This window comes from Platalea leucorodia (assembly GCF_965183815.1).
Source record: "Platalea leucorodia genome assembly, chromosome: 3".
Taxonomy (NCBI): domain Eukaryota; kingdom Metazoa; phylum Chordata; class Aves; order Pelecaniformes; family Threskiornithidae; genus Platalea; species Platalea leucorodia.
The window spans coordinates 60,438,081-60,455,391 of record NC_138825.1 but is presented as its reverse complement, the minus strand read 5'-3'; the positions used below and the strand labels follow the sequence as shown (position 1 = coordinate 60,455,391).

The window sequence follows — 17,311 nt, the reverse complement described above, 5'->3', positions numbered from 1 at the left end:
GAGTCTGACAGAACCCTTAATTTAAGGCTGGAAAATATATACGGAAGAGAGACTTTTGGACTGCAAGAAAAATGTGATGTATAGCTTGTGTCATCCAGAAGGCAAAGATGATTATGCTGATCTAGCAATCGGCATTCATGCAGAAGCAGCCATAAAAACAGGAGCAGCATAGCACCGATGGCATCTCAGGTGGGTAGAGCTTAGGTAAAGAGCATCACTTCCCCTTTGTGCCTCACTGAAAATCATAAGCCACTTTTGTATTTCTTTCATAAACACAAAAGCAAGAAAGAATTGCTTGCAAAGCAGGAAAGGGCAAAAACTGTCCAGAACAAGTATTTTGTCAAAACTTTTTAAAAGGAAGATTACAAATAAGTCAGAAAAAGACAAACTGTGAGAAAACACTCAGTGACTTTGGAAATCAGCAGGCATAAATACTGATGTTTCTTTTTATTGCCACAAAGTGGCTGGTCAGCTCGCTAACCTGAGTGATGAGTTAGTACGAAACATATGGGCCATTCCATCCTCACTAAGGCATTTTTTGTGGAGTATCTGTCATCCTAAAGACAAACTTCTCCCGTTGCTAACTGCAGCCATAGTCAGGCTGAAACAGACTGGGAAGCAAGTAAAAGTACCTCAACAGCCTGACATTTCAGAACAAGGTACAATTACTTTCTTTGTCACCCAGAAATGGCAGGCAAAACTGTTCAGCTGGGGCCAACACAACATTAAAGAAAGAAAGTTAAACTCACCAGGAGGGGGAGGCCTCTGCGGCGGCTGAAGTGGCCGAGGCCTGGTGGGAATGGACAGAGACCTGCTTGGAGTGCGGCGGTGGCGTTCCCCACTTGCCTCCAGCTCTCGCTTCAAATCGGCCAGGTCCGTATCATCTAGGGGCATTTTAGAAAGGACCTGTATTAGACATCCGCTGGGTGAGATGCGCCAGATCCAGGCGGTCAGGAGAGAGGCGATTATGAATGGCAGGCTTCAACCAGGTATCTCAGCAACACGACGTGGCTCCTTTCATATTGTTTTGCTCTCCCCGAATGTCTCCCTGCTCCCACTCCAGGAAACAGCTACCCTTTGGTCAAACGCTTCTCTCTCCCTTTTTCCATCATTTATTAACCGTTTGTGTCGCCACAAAGACTGCCTGCATCTGATTTCAGGGTCACTAGTCAGCTTGTTAGATTCTGAACTTTTCACAGCCAGACTTGGTGGCAACCTGCTCTCATTCAAACTGTGTCACGGCAGCCACGAGGAGGCTAGTCACGGTCAATCCCTTGCTCTTGCTTCCTGAACGCAGGAATTTCCTCGGAGGATTAGACAACTTTCCTTGGTCAGGAGAACTAGTTTTTTCTGCCAGACAAAAATCTGCCTGAATGGCTCACTCATCACATCTCTGCTTTCCAGCAACGTCTCTTAACAGGTACAGCTGCCTCAATCTGAGAGCACTTGGCTGCACCTTACATGTCTCGGCTATTACACAGTCTTTCATCCCATCTAAGCCTCTCTGACAGCTGGAGAGGTGAGGAGTAGGGATTGCTTTAGTCTCCAGCCTGCTGAAGTGAGGGCGTTCACTTCAGTTCTCTTCCCTGCCCAGCCATGCAGCTCTGTTCTTTAGGGCTCCAAAATCCACTGGGTTTAGTTTTGTCCCTGTGGTTTGGAGAGGATAGGGAAGGAATGATGGTAGCAGCAGTCCCTCATACTTCAGGCATTTTTACACAAGTTCCTGTTTTTCAGAAAGCTGTGCTCTGCAGGGAATACTGAGCTGCCTCACAGTTTCCTACTCCCACTCAGCAGCGGATGGCAGCCACAGAGACACCGCCGGAGATCTGCCCAACCCACCCGCCCTCCCCCTTCTCTCTGCATCTTCTTCTAAGCTGCAGATACGGGCTCATCGGTAGGATCCAAGGAATCATGCAGGCACCTAAATGCATGGCTTGAAATTCTGGCAGTCACACTGAACACAAGACAAAAAGCAGCCACCACCACTCTATTCCTTCCCCTAAAAGGCTGCTGATTTTAGGCAACAGCTCCCAGGAACATCAGTTTTGTGAGACTATGCCCTTCTCGGACCTCAGAAACACACATACGCACTGTTCTGCCCGTCACTGGTTTCCATCTGTGTCGAACACCAGCTATACAATCATCATACCTTCGATTAGGAGTTACTCAGGCAGAATTGGAAGCTTATGGAGGCATCTGAAATTGCAGAGACTTTCAAGATGGACTGAATATATCATATTCTGAGTTATACGAGATCATGACCCCACCTTGACCTCCTTCAAACTACACTTTATAATCTCCATTTACTTTGTGATATTTTTTGTGGAGAAGAGTTAGTGTGGGTGAAAAGAATCACTGCAATTCTCTGTAGCTTAATGAATCATCACACAGTAGGCCAGAGGTGTTTGGAGGGCAAGGCATCCTATAATACAAAGTGATTGGCTCCACAGTATTTAATAATGACAGATTACTCCTTGGCTCAGGGCTAGGTTTCTGGGTCTGGCCACACTGCACCCAGCCTATGACTCAGGGTGGGCAAGAAAGCTATACATCACTCCTCTGATGATTGTTTGGAAAAATCTGTCTGTGTAAACTTACGAATTTCATTTAATCTTTTTGAACTCTACTTCTGACTCAACCTTTGAAGGTATTAAAGTTTTCACTTTTATGTCAGAAGACAAAGCACTTCTGTGAGAGTGCAGAAAGACAGCTACTGAATCACTTGCCGTCATGATGAAGTGTTGTTTAATACGTGACCCAGCCTGTCAATGCTTGGTCACTGAAGCATGTCCTGATCACATCCCAGTATAAGACCACCACTGGCTTGGCTAGTGCTTGCTGCAGTTTTCATCTGGATTCTCTTCACAGCTTTATTTTCCCTTTACCAAGTCATTTCACAATAATGTGCAAACAAGCCAGGTGACCAGGAAAAAAGGTAACACATTTATGAAGCACTAAAAGAATGAATACACCTGTTGTGTGAACCTCGACTTCTTCAGAAATAAAAAAAATAGGAACAAAGGAGAAACTTTAGGCTTCTTTGAAGTAAGTAAATTTGAACACAACAACCTCCTGGACTGTCCAGCTTACACCTGACTGCACTGCCACAGCTATTGCTCAAAGGACAGGGCCAAGCCCATCACTGAATCAACAGGATTCCTTTGGTTTGCTTTTGCTCTGGCCCTCACCAATAAGAAAATAACAGACAATTTTTTGTTGTATGCTCTGGTGCCAGACAACACCAAATGGATAAAAAGACTTAATTTCTCTAATTTCTATAAAAGCAAACGAGCATTTTTCAGCACTCCTGCCTTTCCCGGGGCTAGAGAGAAGGAGGATCTAAGCTTTATTATTTGTATTGCTGTTATGCCTGAGGGCCTCAGTTACAGTCACTAACTAAAGGAGGGTTGAGCACTGTACGAACATGAACCAAAAAGATGACCCTCATCTTTAGAGGACCTACAATGAAAATACAAATGAGCAGGGAAATAGAGACAAAAGGAGAACAAACAACAAACCTTCAGGTCTTACTTTAAGGAATGCAGATAATTTACCTTTATACAGCCGTGCGTTTTGTCCAGATTTGTTTGAATGACCTGTGGATGCAAAATGTCCACAGCCCTCAGGCATATCTTCTGCTGTGTCTGCTACTAGGTGTTGACACAAAGCATCATCTAAATAATCATCTTCATCCTCCACTATATCACCTGAATGAAAATATTAGATAACAAAGACTTAGTGAGCAAATGCATTCCCTGCCTTTCTCTGCTACCAAACAGTGAATTTAATATATGTGTTGGGCAAGCTTCTTGTTTAACCCGTGTGTTTCATTACAGTTTGTTTCTATACAGACAACTGTACCATGCATTGGATTTGCTAACATATGTTATAACACTAAATTGACAGGATGATCTAAGCAACAGTTCTCTGCCCAGGCACAGTGCCGGGTCATGGCTTTAGTTACAATCCTCTTTCTAAGAAGTGTGGCTTCATTACAAATTCAGATACCACCAACACTCATACTGTACCTTCTCTGTGCAACCAAAGTCAGCAAAGCAATTCTCACAACTTAGCTTAGAAACCTGCTGCTCACCTTCTGAGTCATAGTCCAAACTTGAGAAGTCAAAATTTTCTTCCAGAAGACAGGAGTTTGCTGTGGGGGACATGGGGACAATGCTGTCCCGTTTTCGAGCAATTTCCTCCTGAAGGCCCTTTAGCCAGTCCTTGGTCTTGGGCCGGATCTTCACTGTTCTGCCTCTGACCTAACGCAAAAAAAGAATTGTTTCCCCTTTGCCAAGCAACTTCGCAAAATGAGAACACCTGAACAGAATAACCAAGTGCTGCCAGTCTATTGTATAACTGCTTCAGAAACTGATATAACTAAAGCTTCATTTCAGAAGCTAAATGAAAAGGAAGCACTCTTCCTATCCCCATAACCAAGTTTTCAGACTGTAACAACGTTCTTGAAAGAAAATTACCTTCACAGCTCAAAAGCACTGCTGCTGCATTTAGGAAATACTTGAGAAATAGGTGAAACATCAAATATCGTTAAAATGATACTGTGATAGTAATAATGGTGTGGGAGGGTTCCATTTTTGAGTCAGTAGCTTTAAAACACACAAGAATTTGCCACCTGATGCCATCTGTAAGGAGACTCTCTGTTCAGAAAATCCCAAATATGATGGTTGATGTATATGGAAAGTATATTATTAAACAGATTAAGACCACAGCTGCTTATATGTGTTGCTCCATGACATTTGGGGTGAGATGTATCCAAGGCAGCAGCTTCAGCAGCAAAATTACTTTGGAAAGTTCCTGAATCGGGTTCCCAGCACCTTCACACATTGTGCACATACAATTGTGTTTGGGTCTGTGCTATAAATTACATCAATGAAATGAGCCAAATTAACAGATAAAACTCCAAATATGAAAGAAGAATGAGGGTTAAATCCATTACTTCAATGTTAAGTTTATAGTGCAGTCCCGCAAACAGTTTTGTCAGCATAAATGAGGGGGATGATGAATTGTAGAGTATATGTGTGGGAAGGAAGAGCAGGGGATGGGAAGGTAAACGCCTACTGCTAATGCTGAGTTTGCCATGGAGGCCAATGAGTCATGTTGTTCCAGCTTGGTAGAAGGAGTTTATTTGATACACTTAAGAGAAACAAAAAAATCTCCAAACCACAATCGTGAGGATGCTTTGGCAACAGTATAAAGTCACATATAATCTCAGGGGAACTGCTTCAAGTGCCAGAACGATGACCGAGTCCATGTATTCTGCAGTGGTATCAGAGGCCAGATACTAAGCACTGCTTAGGAGCTCCAAGAAAAGTCACCTCCTGCCCTCCTGAAACTGAAATACTGCATTAAAAGCCTCAGCAGCTGTGAAAGCTAAGGACGTTGTGAGCACTAAGTTTCTTTAAAATAATGCTACTTGAGTTAGCTAGAAACTCAACTATTTCATTCTAAGCAACCACTTTTGAGAAATTTGTTATGAAATTATTATTATAGGTTTGAAAGAGTCTTACTTTGACACCATCTATATCCATAACACGAAGAGCTGACTTGCTGTCTGCAAATGTCACCAGCATTTGACCTCCACTGATCCTAGTAAAAAAAGGCAAAAGAGAGAAAACAGGGCATTTTACTTCACCATTGAATGAAAAGCCTTAAAGGCAAGCATGATAGTTTTGTACAGCTATGATGTATTTTGTTTTAGTTGTATTTTCCTCACAACTCTGTTTTTTGGGAGGAGCAAGTGATCTATGTATCCCAGTTGGGCTCTTCCTCTCCTCCATCGTCCCTTGTGTGACCCCATCACCCTGCCCTTTACTGGGTCGCTCCTGAAGCAGCACCACAAACATCTCAGCAGCTGTTGACAGGATACCTAGTCTGATATCCACACTCCCTCTGTGCTAACTTCCATGGCTCTGCGTATCCCTCACCTCAGGGGACATGTGATGTTCCCAAAGATGAGTATACCACCAAGCTCTAAGGCAATTAAAAACAAAACAAATACCACCAAAGCATGTTTTTTCCTTGCTCCTTTTCTTCACAAACAAAGTGGTGCTGCTGTTCCTGCAGGGCTGCTTTTGAACCCCCAACTTATATTTGGTACTTCATAAAACCATACAACTACAGGTCATCAGTTTTCTCCATTAAGAAATGGGTCAAATACAACATAAACAAGTTTCTGGTCTTGCCTCCCAGGTCAACTGCCAGGTCTTTTGCCTGTATTTCTCAAAACCAAAGTCTCATAGCTATGCTGGAGCCCTGTACGGAATCAACCAGAATGAAATTAAACTGCTCTGCCAGAAGGTATCGCACTCTCCCTCTCAAACAGCAAGAAGCCATACTACTAAAAAATAAGCAAAATGACCCCCAAAAGAAAGGAGAGTCAGCCAGGAAATCCTAGTAAGTGCGAAAGAGTGCTGCAAGAGAGCAGACCTCCTTGGAGGAAGTGAAGTATGGCCCCAAGGACCCTGCCAGCAGAAGCAATGCATGGTAATGAGGCCTGAATCTAAAGGTGACGATTCACATCAAAGCCTCTGCTTTATGGTGCTGTACTGAATAAAATTCTCCTCCACTCAGCCAAGAGAGCTGTTAGACTATTTCTTTAACAGGGTGAGGAGAGGTAAAAGATATTCAAAATACTTGTATTCAATTTCTAATGAAGAATTCAACATGCAGTAAAGGAATTCAGCATACTACTTTCTAATACAAAGTTAATTCTGTCAGGACAAAAAAGGGAATTTCTAGTCTGTGGTTTTGAATCGATGACATGCTATTTCAGATCCCAAACTTACCTGACCAGAACAATAGTGCCATAATCCTCAAACATTTGCATAAGCTCTGTACGCAAGTCCTCAGGAAATTCATTTTTCTCTTCAGGCGTTGGGGAGAGCAGATTTACTACTACTGTGGCATCCAGTGGCCCCTGGAAAGATGACACTTCCTGGAAAACACTCTCACGGGCAGCTTGATTAACTTCCTGAACTTCCACTTCTACAATAGCTAACACTGGCCTACATGAAACAAAGGAGAAATGCTTATTTAAAATTAAGATCAACATCACCCAATAGGAAATGCTTATATAAAACTAAAATCAGTGTCAAGCAGTAGGACTAAGAACTTAGTTGTGTGAAGGACAAACAGGGTCTTGTTTAAACTCTATACATCTATGATCATTTTTAACTCCACGATGTCAAATCTCATTGCAAACACTTAATTAAGCCTGCTGTACCTTAGAAGGAAGTGATTATTATCTATGTTCTACACAGAAAGAGAAGCGGAACAAATTCCTTAAGGTCTCACTGTGAAAAAGCACTGTGGCTGGCAAGACAACCCAGAAGTTCAGAGTCTGGTGGACTGTTTCATTTTTCCTGCAATGGAAGATCATGCCTTGAGCACTGTTAATTATATTTACCAGCTCTGCATTAGCTGAATGTAACAGTGAGGACACACCAGAAAGAAATTCAAATAACAATTGTGTGTAGCTCTTCTGGCAAACCTGCAGTCTAAAAATACCAGGATACTTCGCTCATTATCAAACAGCTGTCTCCCAAAACATCTACAGATTGGGAAGGCAATACATTATTTTCTGTTAGACAAGGCCACATAAAGATGTCTTCTTCCAAAAACTACGGACAAGGTACTCTAAGTGTATAATGTGGTTATGTAGCAAACATATGTCGGTTCATCAACTTATAAGCAGTCAACACTGCAAACTTGCTTCTTCAGCCATTTCTTACAAATGACCTCTCTGTGTGTCAGATCTAAATCAAATTGAGAAACCTGTCTGAAAGAGTAAAGCTTGCCTCATCTCAGTGGTTGCAATCCACATTCTCAGATTTCCACCTGCACATACACACAAAGCAGGAACTGGGATGGCTGCTCTTCTAACTATGTCAAAATTGCTGCCTCCTACTTGCAATAGAGCAGGCTCTGGAATACGCATTACCAGAACGTATGAAAGCAACAACAGCAGAGCTAGAAAGGAATAGTAAAGGCAAAAAAACGTATAGGAAGTGTTAACTATTTCTGTAAGCACTGTGAATCATAATGCATTTCCATATGTCACAAAGATATAGCTAAGCCCTTTTTCCAGCACAAACCTTGGGAAAACAAACCTGCTGACTGGAATTAAAAAGCAGTTTTTGCAGTCAAGTTTGCTGAAATAGAAAGCCAATGAACAACAGCCATGTTTCACAGATTGCATCCTCAGGGTCCTATATAATGAGTGCAGCAGTTCCACTGTGCTTTGTGGAACACAGCAATGTCAAAGCCTTGACACACAAAAATTGATTGCAAGAGGCATGTTCTTCCATTGCTGGAGGAATACAGAACAGTCCTCGCATGCAAGAGCACCAGGAGAAGCACAGAGCCAGCCAGCTATTGTGGGTCACTGAGCGCTGCTATGAGGAACAATATTGTAGCATTTCCATAGGGCATGCAAGGGACAGACAAAGATTATTCTGAATGCAAGGCAGCTTTCAAGGTGTATTTATTACAGAATTTGTTTCATAGAAGTGAAGCAGTGACAAGTTTAAACAGAAGTTAGTGATACAGACCAACCACAGGCATTGGTCTTTTTGTTTTTTCCTCCTCCCATCTCCATTTCTAAGGGAAGCCCAGAAGCCCAACACTTGACTACTCTGAAGAGGTCACACCTGGCCCTACGTACATGGCTTACACCTCTTCAGGCCACATAGTCCCAACCTCCTCCTCTCCCACAGCAAGCTGAGCGGGAGCCCATCAGAGCAGCTTGTTTTGGTATTGGAGCTTTCCAAAACCAAGCAACAGAAAGCCCTCAGCTTTCTATACCTGTTGCTGCAACTTAGCCAACCCTTACTGAGATCACAGTGCAGCAGAAATCAATACAGGACCATAGATACTTGCCACCCTGGCATAAAACCCACCATGAGGGAAAAAAAAAAACAACAAACCACCAAACAGATACTGAACACAGAATAAGGGTGTAACTCCTGTTACAATCAGACTCGATCTCTCACTCTGAAGATGTAGTTCAGTTTGACACATTCTAACCTAGCAACCCTTCCTCTGATTGTTTGCTTACGACTTTACCTGTGGTCAGATGCTTGCAGCTCCGCTCTCCCATAGTACATCAAGGCTCCAGGGGTCCAGGTGTGACTGACTTTAGTGTCAGCATTCAGATCACTGTCTAGAAGATTGATCTCTCCAGCTATGAAGCACACAATGAGATTTAAAACTCACCCAAAGCTAGTTTTACTAACAGTTAAAAGCTATTTTATTACGATGCACTTCACAGACCCTAGTAGTGGGAGGTGGGGTTTTTTGGTTCTTGTATATACCATTCAAAGAAGAACTTGTATCCTAAAAGATTTACAAGCTAAGGACTAGGAAAAAAATACAGAAAGGACAGGGAGCACAACAGAGACAGCTGGTCACTAGAATAAGACACCTGCAAAATGGGTAACCTGAATGTCACCCAATCAATTACCTGGACAATCTGGGTTGACAGAGTCATATTAGTATTTTTCCTCCTGCCCCATTATTGAGCATAGAAACAGACACTGTACTTGCAAAATACACTGCAAATCCAACCTCCAAATACTTATTTTGCAATCCATTAAGGTGACAGAAAATGCTCCAGACGTTATCCTAGAGTGAGGTATTATATCGCTGTCAATAACAGGAAAGTTTTTAGGTCACTGTTTGGGCTAACGGATAGCTCTCTGTCTTTTCTGCAGAGTTGAAAATGAGTTAATACGGTGTTTCGCCTAATCACTCGCACTGGGACTACTCTTTCTTCTCAGAAGGCAAATAGTCCTCTAGCCTACAGAAGCAAAAAGAAGCAAGGCAAAAGAAATAGAGCCGAGAAGCAGAAGAGCCTTGCCACCAGCAGTAAAGGAGAGGAACTCTGGCAGCAAACTAACTAGAAAAGCTTTGCAGGGCTGAGAAGGTGGGCGAACAGACAAAGGGTCAGTGATATACCCACGTCAGCTAGCTGTGGGAGGCCTACAAGCTCTAAAGAAAGGGACCTGCCTCAGCTCTTGCAGACCAGCTAGACAGGTCCTATGTTCTGTGTGTACTCCATCAACTAAAGTCCTCCCCGGGCAAGCCTTGCCAGGCAAAACAAGGATTGAAAATGCTGAAGGGTTTTCTTTTTCCTAAAATGAAAACAGCCAGCACAAAAGGGCTGTTTTAACCTCCTTATTATGTCTCATACAATTTTCCTTTCCCAGATTATGTCTCTATCAATGACTGAAGCTCCTCATTTTACTTTATTTTTCATTCCTTAAATAAGAGTGAATAATTCTGTATCACACTGACATGTATTCTCTGATTGCCCCAGTTTTGCTTTGTAGTTTTTACACTTAGTGTACTCATGGTATGACTTGGATTCCAAGCAGCAGTTCCCAGGAATGTGAAAAAATCACATCTGCAGGCACAAACTAAATTACTTCTCCAGCAATTACACTTTTCATATGAATTTGTTCAGATTTTATAAACCTTGGGAGATAGATGTACCCGCAGACTGAGAGAACGGTTATGAAAACTGTCCCTGGAACACAAAGAAATACTTTTTATTTTGTTATTGTAACGTTTGAATAACAAGTGAAAACAGCGTTTCTGTTGTGCCGGCCACTCATGATCTCAAAGTACTTTGTAACCACTAATTAATGAAATCTCCCACAATTCCAGAAACTAGCACAAATATTCCTAAGAATTACCAAGGCAGAAGAAATTACAGAAAAGTGCTTAATACATCTACTGAGGACAACAGTTATAACAATCTAGCCATTTTAACATGGGAATTTTATGTGGACTAATGTTGAAAAGCAACAGAATCATTTCTAGATTGCTACAGCTGGATTGTTTTCAGTTCCTCAGTGAGCTCCTAGCACCATTTCAATCTGCAGCATGAAGCCTTGTTCACACCCTCAAGAAGAAAGGGCTCTCTATCTCTACAAGTTATTCCAATGGAGCCAAAAGAACATCTGCTTGAGCAAAGCCCCTGCAATTTGACTAAGCCTACGGGACACATCTCGCGACAGCTCTCAGCCCAGAACTCACTAACTCCCTTCCTCACCATTCACTAGATTAAATCCCCTTACGTGGGTTCTGGATGAAATCGAAAACAACTTTCAGACAAAGGAGGAAAGATCCTACGCACCTGTTTTTTCAAAAGGCAGTTTCTTTCTCCACCAAAGCACTCTGTCAGTCCAAGCTGGGGTTCTGCACTTATCACTTGTATCATAAGCCTCTGAGCCAACGTCGTATTTATATGTTGGTCCAAAATTAATAGTCCCTTCATGGAAGTCTTTAAAAATCTATGAAAAGAAATACCATCTCTTTGATTAAGTTACAGATTAGTAGATGCCATTGTGACGTACCAACTTCCTTGCAAACAAACAACATTCTGATTTTTATACAAATTACTACATTCATGTACTGCAAACAAGGGTCTGAAAATGCAACTTTTTCGCTCTCTCAAGGAATTAGATCAAGCCAACGTGCAAGTATTCAAGAAAATAAGACACACTCCCTTACTTTTCCACTGGATTTTTGCTGTTGTAGTTGATCAAATTCCAAAAGTGTCTTCCAATCTTGACGTTTCAGAAAATAAAAGACTTCCTCATATGTTAGATCAATGCGATAGTTAAAATCACCACACCAGAAGACATAGTCATGTGAGAACACGCTCCGCCCCTAGTTTAGAGGTACAGAATACTGTTAATGTTAAATCACATTCATGAAAACACCTTTTAAAAGCACTGAAACGTACAAGTCAGTCTCTCTGAATTACTAAATACCGGACCTACTTGCCACATTCTATCTGTTAAAACCCATCTTGTGCTGAAATGCAATGGTTCCTTCACTGTCTTTTGCATCCTGCTGAGCTGAATTTTGTAAACAAGTGTCAGACTCTGACCCCTGTTTCCTGAAGGTATGTCTAAGCTGGGCCACCAGCTTTATATTCACAATTTGGCTATCATGAATATTAAAAATATGTTTGTTTTCCTAACACATTTCACACACATATATTTACATATTCTAAATATAACACAAAATGTGCTTCTGGTACCAAGGCATGTTCAGCAACAAAGGTCCTGAGTAAGAACAAGCTCCAAATTTGATCTTATGTTCACATCATAGTTTTGTAAATGTATTGAAATAAAATGTCAATGAAAACTCACTCCAATTCTAATGTTAACATCCTATCCTCTAACCAGTCTTTTTTTTTTTTCCCAGTTAAGCTATAAACCTCTAAAACCCAGAGATTCGTAAAGGAAATATTGCAGAGCTGTGGCTGTCACAACACTAGAGGGCACTCTTTATATGCATTATACACAAAAGGTACATTTAGCTATTGTAAATGTGAAGGGACATAAAATAGTTAATGAGGTATTAGAAGGAAAACTACCATAAGCACAACTTTATGGCCATTTGGAGCAGATATTCTATGCAGGATGTTCAGACTGTCAGTATTAGTTCTTACATAAAACAACTGATTGATATGCTGCATGTGCCAAGCCTCTACACCTTGCGAACAACAGGGAGTTAAAATTTTATCCTTTGCAACCTAAATACCATTTTTTGCTGACTAACCATAATACACAAACTGGTCCATTTGCTCCCTAGTTTAGGACCTCTCCAGAGAGGTCTGAGAAAGAAAGCACTGTGGAAATTAAAGCGACCAACATTAAGGGAAGCAAAGAAGCACTGCTACAAATCCCATGGGTTATCTACCGGCCTGAGGAGACAAGTGTGAAATAAAACACTAGGGTGATAGATCTGACACGATTTAGGGGAAAAGTTATTCATACAGACCAATAGAGCATACTTGCCATACTCTGAGAAAAAAACAGCAGTTCCTTGACAGTGACACGTTCATGAGGACAGAATGAAGGGAACAGAAGTACCACATCAGTGACCAAGAACTGATATATTGTACCCAAACAGGAGCAGTTAAAGCACTGATGTACTGAGTAACACGGATGGTCTTTTAGCAACCCTTACTAACTAGCGCCAGCAAGAGCTATCAATATCATGCTCTCCAGCTCTAACACCAGTCACCTAGATCTTACCCATCAGGCCTTACAGATTTGTCAGTTAACTTGCACCATTCTGAAAGATCAACTTGAAAACAGTTCAAAGGCGAGGACTTTTCAAGCAGTGCAGCAACTATATTTTTTTGAAAGGCACAGAACTCTTGTAAAGGAAGTGCTATACTGGGGGTGGTGTCTGGTCTCCTGTGAAACATGCGTGCGTGCGTGCGTGTGTGTGTGTTTTCTTTACCATTTTCTTTTATGCCCATTCTCTATGGCACTGAGATGACTTTGATGACCTGTCATCAAAGACAGCCTGAGACCAGCTGTAAAGATACAGCCTTTATCTCCAATGTTTTTAGCATACATACACCTACACTTACCATGGGGAAGCTGAGTTTCTGTGTGATTTCTTTATAATCTTCATTCCTCTCTTTCACCTGAGTCTGCCCAGCAGTTAAGTGACTGCATATAAAGCAGAAACTGGTACTATAGAACTGAAAACGAATGCTCACTGCCCCTTTATTTCCAGCTTTTCCTCCCATTCCTGTCTTCACGGTGTCTATTGCTACATCCCTGTATTTAAAAAAAAAAAAAAAAAAAAAAAACAGAAAGAGAAGAGAGTAAAGGGCTGCAGGGACAAACATTCAATTAACTTTGTCTGCAACATAAAGGAAAAGCCAGTTTACAATGCCATGTCTTCTCCTCTCCAGAAAGCTTGCTGCTTTTAAGCACATCTTTTAGTTTCTTGATGATGTTCATGTACTTATGTTTCAAATTAAGTATAATACAAGAGTATAGAAATAAAACTATTTGAAAGTATTTTCCTCCTCCTCTTGTCCCTTTCAAACAGGCCAGCAAGACGTTATTTCTGAAATATTGGGAATTTCTACAAAATATACTTTTCAAGTTTACCTCTACCGTGGTCTTTAAAATAGTGACAATAACTAATACTAATACTATTATATTTCCTTTTACTTTTGAACATACAGAAATCTGTTTTTCAGATAGTTAACAATTTAGTGTTACCATGTGTTGAAACCCAACTTCGCAGTTGGTGCCGGATTTTTCAATCAATTAAAGAGCAACAGATCATAACCCATAATTTGCTAAATCAGGTGCAATAAAATCAGTGATTATTAGATACAACTATTTATACCTAACTCCTAAAACGAGTTCTGTACTGATGACAAACTGCTTAGGTCCTCCATGTTGTTAATTACACAGTATTTCAACGTCATGATTAGCATACACTTTACTACAGAAAGATGACTTGCTTGGCAAAGCAGAGCACCTGCTCACAGGGTAATTTCTCCCAGATAGCCAGTCTACTCTGAGAATAAAGCATGCCTGTCTGATCAGATAAGTAAATGATGAGATCATTGCTGTAACCAACCCCAGCACCATGCATGTCCTTCCCAGTGAGAAAATTTTACTTTCCAGAGAGAAGCTGAGCAGATCTGGAGTGGAATATTACTGGCTTTAAGCAAGGGGCAGGGAGGAAACCATGCAGTCTTATTTGAGTCATTGTCAAGCATTCATGATCTCAGTGATGCAAGATGTTACAGGCTCTCATTTTTCCCCTCCTCTTCATTTTCCTCTCTTCCTCGACCCCCATCTTTTCTACCTTTTTGCCCCTCTTTATTTTTCTCTCTTTTCCTGACTCCAGAAAAGACACCCTCAGGGAGGCAAAAGGGGACCATCAATGTTTTCAATGAAAGGATGGGTTTCAAGCACTCTGAAAGAAGCACGTGTTCAGTCTTTTCACTCTAAGGAGTTCTCCCTTCCTGCTGCCTGCCTACCCAACTGCTAACTGATATTTATCTGACTTGCGTTCATGGCAAAGGTTACGTTGAGATAACCCACTGTACATTCAACTGCTTGTATTTCATCAATCCTTTCACTGCTGTATAAGCTTCAGCTATTCTCTCATTTTATTTCTCTGTTCTCTAACTTTTGTTCTGATCTCTTCAACCTCTGTAAGCACAGAAGCCTTTTTTTGCACTGCTGATCATTTTTGTTTTCCTTTTCTAGACATGGGAAAAACTACACAAGCATACAGGTTAGGTTTGATTATGCTCATGTAACACATAGCAGCACACTAGCATTAAATGATGAAACTTGGTCACTAAAATCAAACTCTTCCCTTTTTCTCTGGAGATTCAAAGGGCTACATCCAATTCCTAGCAGTCTGACAGCTGCAACAGAGCCACTGTGCTGTTCTGCTTCTGATCTCCATTTAAACCATGCATCTCCTGCTGGATTACTTAAATATCTTGTAAGCCAGGTGAAAAGTCAAAAACTGACAGAAACACTTCTCTTCTGGATTGCTTCGTACCACCAAAAATATGTAATTTTTTAAAATCATGTTGAAGAAAGATTACTGGGAAGGCAGCAATGCAAGACCATCAGGGTTACCTGGATTATATTACTCTGCCTAGCCTAGAGCACTTGATGTTGCACAAGCTCTGCACTCCTCTTCTCAGTAGATATGAGACCAGAGGGAAGAAAGAGACAGCTTTTGATATTTTAATCACAAAATGCAGTGGCCAGTTAGTGCTCCTAACATGGAGTAGAGGGCACTGTTTGGATCACTCTAGACTTTAAGGACAGAGTGATGCCCAAAGACAGTTTGGGCTAATGACTCATTTCCTACCCATTCACCCTTAGCCTGCATAATTCTTGCTCATGGCAAAAGCATTTTAATGCAGAAATCCCTGTGGCTTGGTACTCTTTCCTCTTTAATAAAAATGAGAATCTTCTAGGGGCAAGAGGAGTTTGATCAGTCTCCAAGGTGATTGGTGCTCGTAAGCTGAAGGCACAGAGCTCCGCACCCTCCTGACTAGGCACACAGTTCTGGCTCTTGTGACATCTAGGAGAGACAAACACTTAATGGGCCCTTACAGCTCTCAATTCTATAAAATGCCAGGGGGCAAAATTAGCTCTCTTCCCCCCACCTCCCTTTCCACCTTTTCCACCATTCTTTTCAGGCCTGAAACCAGCCCTGTTTCCATATGGAAACACTAAGGAGAAAAGGTTAAGGTTAGAAAGTAAAACCTGCCCTTTGGGCAGAGGCAAGCACTTGCCTTCACTTGGTGCTGCAAACACTCTCGGACTTCCTAGCTCAGGTCATTCCTTTTCCAGAAAGACAGCACCCAAACAAGCTGCTGCACCCTGACTGCCCACCTGGAGCATGCCTGGCTTCTCAGCTGAACTGGAGGAAGATACTGGGGCTGCCTGACCTTTGCACTAGCCAGCAGGGCGGACTCCAGACTACTGCTGCCTGGAAACATGTCTCTCTCCCACACTGAGCAGAGACCCGAATCCATGTCTGCGTAATTCCAACCAAGCTGAAAAATCACTCCCACCCTCTCTGGCCACACTCCAACAGCAGATGTTACTGAAGACACAGGTTGGGTTTTGGTTTTTTTGTTTTGTTTCTGTTTTGTTTTTTTACCTGATGAAGGGGACGTGATAGGGTCGTACAAAGATGAACAGACAAACACCAACAAGCTGTGCTGATGTCAGCTGAACATAGCGATGAGTCCTGGAAATAGCTTTTTGAAGCTGCTCTCCCCACATTTTTCTATTCGTTGTACTGGAACAAACATAAAATCATTTAATGGAATCAAAACAAACCACATTACAGTCAATAAAACGAGCAGATTAACTGCGGCTGAGGTTTACAGACATCCATTAGGCTGTACACACGCTGGTTCCAGAACTGGAAGTGCTGTAGGATGCATGGCAGAGACAGATAATACCTCCTTGTGAGCCAGCCCAGAGTTAGCAGGGTCAGTGAGCCCAGGCACAGCGCACAAATACAGTTATGCTGCTTCTGGATGTGAGAGGGATTTTGTCTACTACATGTAGAAAGATCCATGCTCACATGACATCTGATATCCCCATTCATTGGGGGTAACTCGAAGCTGAGTGTAGTAATCATAACCATGAAACAAAAAATCCATGTCAGTCTCACGACTTGTAAGATTGCTTGTGCTCACAGTGAAGAGATCTTCTCTGAGGGCTCAGTGCTGGGGCCAGTTCTGTTTAATATTTTTATCAATGATCTGGATGAGGGGATCGAGTGCACCCTCAGCAAGTCTGCAGATGACACCAAGCTGGCCAGGAGTGTTGATCTGCTGGAGGGCAGAAAAGCTCTACAGAGGGACCTGGACAGGCTGGATCGATGGGCTGAGGCCAATTGTATGAGGTTCAGCAAGGCCAAGTGCCAGGTCCTGCACGTGGGTCAGAACAACCCCAGGCAACGCTACAGG

At 42.0% G+C, this 17,311-nt stretch overlaps 1 protein-coding gene across 1 annotated transcript in view; it reads right to left on the bottom strand.

Moving 5' to 3' along the window:
* Positions 1-17,311, bottom strand: part of SYNJ2 (synaptojanin 2) — a gene marked incomplete at its 5' end in the record, with an annotated part of 68,055 nt that overhangs the window by 5,932 nt on the left and 44,812 nt on the right. Inside the window, 10 exons of the mRNA XM_082307655.1 lie at positions 750-884; positions 3,555-3,707; positions 4,094-4,262; positions 5,529-5,607; positions 6,807-7,025; positions 9,085-9,202; positions 11,159-11,315; positions 11,536-11,694; positions 13,418-13,610; positions 16,492-16,632. Coding sequence (XP_082163781.1) covers positions 750-884; positions 3,555-3,707; positions 4,094-4,262; positions 5,529-5,607; positions 6,807-7,025; positions 9,085-9,202; positions 11,159-11,315; positions 11,536-11,694; positions 13,418-13,610; positions 16,492-16,632 — 1,523 coding nt within the window. The remainder of the gene's footprint in view (positions 1-749; positions 885-3,554; positions 3,708-4,093; positions 4,263-5,528; positions 5,608-6,806; positions 7,026-9,084; positions 9,203-11,158; positions 11,316-11,535; positions 11,695-13,417; positions 13,611-16,491; positions 16,633-17,311) is intronic.